This window comes from Plasmodium falciparum (genome assembly GCF_000002765.6).
Source record: "Plasmodium falciparum 3D7 genome assembly, chromosome: 10".
In the NCBI taxonomy this organism is placed as follows: domain Eukaryota; phylum Apicomplexa; class Aconoidasida; order Haemosporida; family Plasmodiidae; genus Plasmodium; species Plasmodium falciparum.
In genome coordinates, this window is record NC_037281.1 from 1,207,501 (window position 1) to 1,215,977 (window position 8,477).

Consider the following 8,477-nt stretch of genomic DNA (forward strand, 5'->3'; position numbering starts at 1 on the left):
TATGTATATTTTTTTTTATTTTATTTTCTAAATTGCTTGTATGGTTTTTATGCATTACTGTCAAAGAATATATATTCATATGTACACAATTTATGTATTATTATTTACATATGAATATTTTTGTACGTATATTGTTATTCTTTTCTATGAGTTTTAGTATATATACATACAATAATTTCAAATGTATTAAAAAATATTTCTGTGAACAGAATATTTTTTTCTATACCTTTTTTGTGCTTACATGTGTTAAAAATATTTTCTTATCCAAATGTAATCACTAACCATTATTTTATAATTCACACATAAATAAAAAAAAAATATAATTAAAATAAATATAATTTTTATAGTAATATAGCTAGCCAAGATAAATAAAAAAAAAAAAAAAAAATATGTACATTATTTAACATTATAGCTATCTAAAAAAAAAAAAAAATATATGTACATTATTTAACATTATAGCTATCTAAAAAAAAAAAAAATATATGTACATTATTTAACATTATAGTTATCAAAAAAAAAAAATATATATATATATATGTGCATTATTTCGTATTATAGCTATTTACAAAAATGTAAATATAAATATATATATATATTTATTTATTTATTTATATTTGTCTTTTTTTTGTTCCGTTTATAATATGGCAGTGCCTCCTTTGGGACCTTATAATTAGCCTTAATTTGCTAAAAGATCATGTCATTCTATTATATCATTTGTTTGTATTTCTTCTAAAAAAAGGGATGTAGTACTTTTCTTTTGCCTGTTTCTTGTTAAGTGTTCATCATTTTGTTTTAGTGGGAATAACAAGTTGTTGCTATTTTTGTCGTTGTTTGGTATTTTTGGTATATTTTTATGAAGAATAAGTCTTTTTCTGAGGTGTGATTTATCCTTCTGCATTTTGTACATATGTTTGAAACATTTTTTTCTACAGGTTGAGCAACTATATTTGTAGTTTTGTTTTCTTTTTTGTTTGTTATGGTTTTTTCTATGTTTTGATAAAAAAGGGAAGCAAATTAAATTATCGGGGAACCATCGTTTATACAATAGTATAAATAGAATAATAAGTAAGAATGGTATGACTGTGCAAGAAATAATGAACCAATATTTATTATTATTTTTTGGATATGAATATACATTATAACTTTTGATGATAATATCTTCAGGATAGAATTTTTTAATGATTAAAATTTTAGGATTCCATTCTTTAAGATAATGAATTCTATGTTGGAATAAAGAGAACATATTATTTGCAGAATAGAAAGTATTTCTTTGTTGTACTGGGATGGAAGTAAAATTATGAAATGCAATATGAATAAGTTTAAGACCAGGTTTGATTAATTTTTCTGCTGACTGTATTTCTCTAGCATTTATTCTGGATCCAAAAACATTTGTTCTTCTTTTAGATTTATTGGATGAGTTATAATATGATTCTCCTAATATTTCAATTAATTCTTCATTTATAATTTTGTTATCTTTAAATTGAAACCCTGATAATGATCTTGAATATATTGGTTTATTTAAAAGTTGAATAATACTTTTTTTTAAGAAGAGACATTTATTGTCAGGTACTATATTAACCATAATAATACAATAGATGGTTTGATCATCTGTAAGTTCTATATGATCTATGTTATTAATTTGGTTTACATGATTATTATTTTGATTAGGTTGAAATATATCATTATTTACAATATCCTTGTTTAAATTATTATTGATTTGGTTATTTCCATCTGATTTAATGTTGGAACGTAACCATTTGGCCATATGTTCATAAATATTTTTATTATTATCATCATATGTAAAAACATCCCTGTCTTTATAATTTTTTAGATATATAATTTTTTTTAATATAAGAAAAACTTTAGAATAATAATTATAACCAAAATGTAAAAATGAATTCAAAATAATTTCTAGTTCAATCAAATTTAATATATTCCCATTTTTGAAAGGTACATTTGTTTGTGAACTACCAATTTCTAGTTGTATAAATATATTATTTCCATTTAATAAAGATATACATTTGTTTAAATGTATATCTGTTAAAAATAATCCAAAATCAAAAATACGAAAAATTTCATTTTTTTCATTGTCTTTATATAAATATCCATTGATAGTTAATGTAATAGATTTTTTCATATTTATGTATAAATTATTTATATAATCATTATTTTTATATATATTATTATTATTATTATTTACATATTTTATATAACCATTTATGCTCCTTTTTATAACTTCATAAATTGAATTACTAACAATTCTTATGAATGCTCCATGTCCTTGTGTGTTTAATAATTTTATTAAACCACTACCATTTTTTATATGAAGAACTATTATTTCGCTTTGTACATTTTTCAAAACAGAAATCTTTTCTAAACTGTTCAGATAAATTATATTTTCTCTTATAATGCTAATTTCGTTGCTTAAATTAATCAATTTTATATTATTCTCATTATTACAATTTTCAATATTTGAAAAGTTTTTAAATAAGTATATAGAATGTGAAGCATAATTTAAAGCATAAATAATGCAACTTATACATGTTATGGGTAGTCCTTTTTTCGGAAGCATAGTTAACACAGACAAGGAGCAGTTCCTTCTGGTTATATTTATGCATCCATTTTCTATTTTCCAGCAATTACTAAAAATTAGTTGTAACCACTTGAAGTACTTTTCGTCGTCATTTCTTATATCCCCCAGGATATTATTTAGCTAAGAAAAAAAAAATAAAAAAAAAAAAAATATATATATATATATATATATATATATATATATATATGTATATATATATGTACATATCTATATATATTATTTATTTATTTATTCATTTATTTTATTTTTTATTTTTTATTTTTGTTAATTCAGGTTATATCCTTTTGATAATGTATAAATAAACATATAATATATATATTACAAAAATACACAATATTTACATATAATTAAATATACAAAAGTTTCTTTTGACATACCCCAATTATGGTATTATTAATATCTTGGACTAGTGATTGCTTTATTTCATTTATATGACTTGACTTAATAATTTCTTCTTTAAACAAATACATTGTTGCATCAATCACTTTTTCGTATATAATTTTAGAAGACAAACCATCCAAAAAGTACGGAACTTCTAATTGTATCAGTAAAAAGAAAGCTAGCAGAGAATTGTCATCTAAGTTATCTAACGTTTCTGCATTGTTTAAGGCCCCTTCACTTGGAATCTACAAAATTTTAACATATGAATAGTTATATGTATAAAAAAAAAAAAAAATAAACATATAAACATATATATATATATATATATATATATATAAATATATCTTTATATTTTTATATTTATATATTTTTACTTTGTGAAAGGTGGCGATTATGTAAAATAACATCAAGACATTTTTAAAGATGGAAAACACCTTCATTTTATTCAAATAAGGAGCACCATAACAGTTCTCATAAATTTAATACTTGATATACTGCTTATTTATGTATAATATAAAAAAAAAAAAAAAAAAAAAAATATACATATAATTTTAAAAACATGCTAAGTATATATAAATATAATAAAATTTTTTAATTGTTATTTATTGTCTTATGGAAACATTTGTGGCACTTTATTTCCTACTCTCTCTCATTTTAAAGAAAAAAAAAAAAATAAATATAAATATAAATATATATATATATATATATATATAATTTTTTGGTAAGCATGTCGCATGTAGAACAAGTCTACATATATATATTTTTATTTTTTTTATTTTTATTTTTTTTACTCCGTATTGTCCATTAATTGTTATATAATGCAAAAAAAGAAGACGACCCAGTAACATTTTTTTGTTCTGATTTTAACGCGAAAAAAAAAAACAAAAAATGTTAATTTATACATTCAAAATGTATTTTGAAAGAACTGAAGAATTGTCAAGTGAATAATGTATTGTTATTTTATTTATTTATTTCATCCTCTATTACGAAAAAAAAATATTGAATGGTGACTGTTTTTTAATAAGGTTACAAAAAAAAAAAAAAAAAAAAAAAAGGCACACAAACATATGTACACATATATATATATATATATATATATTAATTCATTTATATATTTCGATTTTGTGTTAAAAGAAATATATGTTTAAATATTCCTTTTTGCGTTTACATTTCATATATGTATTCATACATGAATTTGCATTTGTTGTTTATTATTTTCTTTTGTTAATTTATATTGTTTTAATTTTTTGAGATGTTCCTTAATTTGTTGTGAAGAGATTGAAGGCGAATGTGTTAATGTTTTATCTAATGGTTGTTTTTGTCTGAGCATTTTAATATATTGAATTTTTTGATGTGTGTCATCTCCGAATTGAATCCAGTCTATCCAAACGACACGTCTGATATTCCATCCTAAGTCATATAATATTCTGTGTTGTAATTTAACACTTTCTGTATATTGATTTGTACCTGTATAAAAACAAGAAGGTCCATCAATAAACCAACAATTTCTTTTATCATTGGTTTCTCCAATATCGATAAAATAACATCCCCATAAAAAAGTATTTCTGTGACTAATTCCTAATTTGGATAAACAATCCGAAACTTCCCATTGAAATGGTGAAGGGGTTCTACTGGTTTGTGGTATTCGTCTCATGCTTAATTTTACATAAAAGCTTTTAATTTTATTTGATAAATTATCCCATACATGTGGACATAAAACTCTAATGGCTACTGCTGATTTATATGCATTTCTATAATGCTGAGGTCTTGAACAAATAAACATATTTGTAAATCTTGTAAGTATATATTTCTTAACTTCATCATCATATAAATTAATTAACGTTACATCATTTATTACATTTCTAAAATCTTGAGCAAATATAGATTCGAATTTTGTAATAATATTTTTATTCATAAAGTTTTTATAATTATTATCATGTATACCTAATTTAGCAATACTATGATTTATTTTTATTAAATCTTTTGTTCTTATATCATCAAATTTATTTATAATCGTTTTACAAAATTCTTTAAAAAAATATTCATCTCTTAATAATAATCTATTAAGAGCCCAAGCTATACACATCAATGGATGGCTATAAAAATCATCTAAACTATTTTGTATACACTTTAAAAATTTTTCATAAAATAAGGTATTTAAAAATTTACTTTTACCCATACCATAAAATATATAACCTATTTGTTGAGGTGTTAATGTATCACTTATTTCTAACACCCTTTTACTATATCCTTTCCATAATTCATAATCATGCTTTCTTAATGTTGCCGCTTTTTGTATGCAGCCAGATAGATATTGTCCATCTAGTAATTCCACATTACTTGTTAAACATACATTCATAGGTAGCCAGTATTCTCGTACCCTTTGTTGTGCCCACGAACGAAAACGTTTGTGCATACGTTTTGCTTTATACTTTATTCTGCTTTCCCTCCTTATGGCGCTAATAATAACTCTTTCTCTGGGTCTAAGCAGCGTCATCCTAAAAAAAAAAAAAAAAATAAAAAATAAAACAAATAAATAAACAAATAAATAAATAAATAAATAAAGGTATAAAAATACAATGACTTATATCTTTCGTTTAATGTTTTGTCATTAATATTGTTTTTTTTTTTTTTTTTTATTTTTTTTTTTTTTTTGACTTTAAAAGCTTATTAATTTAAATTTCTTTTTAAATGCTGTACAAAGGGTGACGTTAAATATGTCCCAGGTGACTAATATAATCTTATATAAATAAATATAAATATATATATATATATATATTATATATATGTGGGACCCTCTGCATTTATATTTCTTTATATAAAAAAAACCATGTTGTTATTTTGGGGAGTAAAGAAAAAAAAAAAAAAAAAAGTTCACGTTACATATTCATTTATATATATATATATATATATTTATATTTATATATAATCATATTTTATTGTATTACATGTAGTAAAACTTTTTTTTTTCATTTTAATATATTTATTGTGAAATATATTTATTTCTTCTTTTTAATTTCTTTCTTTCTTTCTATTCTTTTTTTTTTTTTTTTTTAGGAACCTTGCTATATGTTGAATTATTCAAAGGGCATATGCCTGTGTATTTATATATATATATATAATATATTTTTGTGTAATTTATTATTTATCATAATACTAAAAACCAAATATTTTTTTTTTTTTTTTTAAAAAAAGAACTAATATTATTATTTTATTTATGAATATTTTATTATTAATCACCATGATTTAATGTAAATCTCCGGAAGCATCAAATAAATATAAAAATAAAAAATACAATACAAATATATACTTATATATTTATATATATAATAATATATATACATATGTTATAAAATGTAACACAAGAAAGTAAAGAATCCATTTGAACCATATGTATAGTCGACCAGAAATTTATATTATTAAAATTAATTTTTATATATATTTTATGATTTAAAATTAAAATTATAAATGGTAATTTTCCTTTTTTTTGATATATATATATATATATATATAATTTTTTTTTTTATAATATAAAAGAGTAATATTAAAATCAAATATGTGACCATAATTATATGATAGTTACAATATCGTAAAAACGTATATGTTTATATTTTATGCTCAATAAGTAATTTATTATAATTTAAGTAGGAAAATAAAATTCATTAAAAGAAAAGAAAAAAAAAAAAAAAAAAAAAAAGAAAAAAGAAAAAAAGAAAAATTTTTAATTTTATTAGATGAAAAGGTCATTATATATATATATATATATGTATATTTTATTTTATTTTATTTTATTTTTTTTTTTTTGTTGTTGTCCATAATAATATGTTTCTTTCCTTTTTAATTTTGAGATAATTTATTATTCTTATATACCTTTCATATAAGGAAAGAATACATTCAAATAATTTGTTGACACACACACACACATACATATATATATATATATATATATATATATATTAATTTATTGAAATAGTAAAAGATATACACACACCAAAAAATATAATTAAATCAAGTAAAAGGAATAATATATATATATATTTATATATACAAATGTTCATATAATAAAAAAAAAAGAAAAAAAAAGGACATATATATAATACACATATATAATATGTTTTCATTCTTTTCATAATGGTTATATATATTCATATTTCATAATTTAATACAAAATAAAAAAAAAATATATATATATATGTGTGTGTGTGTATTAATTAAAAAGAATATATATTACACCCACTATTATGATTTAATAGGAATAATAGGAAAATAAAATAAAAAATTCAATAACATGAATGTATATTTATACAATATAAAATAATATGTGTATGTATATTATTACGATACCTTAATATTATTTGTATATATATATATGTATATATGTATATATATTTATATGTATATATTATTATCATATTGCACTGAAAAATAAAAAAATAAGGAAAGGGATCTCCCAATAATTAATATAACCATATGACAAATATTATGAAAAGGGTTAATATATACATATATATATTATAATACATATAATATGTATAATCACACATTTTTCTTTTAAGACAAAAATTATAAAGTTCATAAAAACATTGATAATTAACAATAATAATATTAAACAAATGTATATTCACACTTTTATATAATAAATAAAAATATACTTTCTTTCTTTTTTTTTTTTTTTTTTAAGCGCATATGGCAATAATTACATGCAAAAAAAAAAAAAAAAAAAAAAGAATGGTATCGTAATAATATATATATATTTATACATATATTATTATATATATATTTATTAATCTACCTTTTTTTTTTTTTTTCTTTGCTTTTTTTTTTTTTTTAATAATAAAATTTTTTCTTAATATATTGTATTTTATTTATTGTATAATATTATTTATTTTTTTTATCAACTTCATTATTATTTTTTTGTTTCTTATAAAAATAGATTTATAATTATATTTTCTATTTTGTGTATTTTTTTTTTTTTTTTGTTTGTTTCTTTTTTTTTTGTTTGCTTTTTTTTTTTGATTTTTTTTGAAACATTAATATATATATATATATATATATATATATATGTATATATTAATGTTTGTATTTATTTTTTCTTTTTTCTGAAATAATGTTATATTTCAGTATTTAAGAAAAATAGGAGTTTGTTATATATATATATGTATATATATATATGTTCATATCTTTTAATTGGTATATATGGTTGTATATATATATATATATATATATATATATCAATTTATTTATTTAATTTTTTTTTATTATATTTGTTGTTTTTGTATTGTTAATATATATATGTATATTTTTTTTATTTGTCTTATTTATTCATATTATTTTTGATTTTGTTGTTTGTCTTATTATTTGTTATTTTATAGATTATTGAATACTAAAAAAATTAATATTTAAATATTTAATAAAAAAAAAAAAAAAAAAAAAAAATTTGTATTTGTTTTTGGTGTTTGTTATTATAAATATATATATATATATATATATATTTTTAATTTTT

At 19.1% G+C, this 8,477-nt stretch overlaps 2 protein-coding genes across 2 annotated transcripts; both read right to left on the bottom strand.

Annotated features, from left to right (window-relative positions):
- Positions 1-697: 697 nt before the first annotated feature.
- On the bottom strand, positions 698-3,414 carry PF3D7_1029700 (conserved Plasmodium protein, unknown function; the record flags this gene model as incomplete). Its single annotated transcript, XM_001347538.2, has 3 exons — positions 698-2,713; positions 2,971-3,219; positions 3,349-3,414. 3 exons carry the CDS (start codon positions 3,412-3,414, stop codon positions 698-700), a joined length of 2,331 nt encoding a protein of 776 aa, XP_001347574.2.
- Positions 3,415-4,157: 743 nt separating this feature from the next.
- Positions 4,158-5,471, bottom strand: PF3D7_1029800 (heptatricopeptide repeat and RAP domain-containing protein, putative; the record flags this gene model as incomplete). Its single annotated transcript, XM_001347539.1, has 1 exon — positions 4,158-5,471. One exon carries the CDS (start codon positions 5,469-5,471, stop codon positions 4,158-4,160), a length of 1,314 nt encoding a protein of 437 aa, XP_001347575.1.
- Between the last annotated feature and the right edge of the window lie 3,006 nt (positions 5,472-8,477).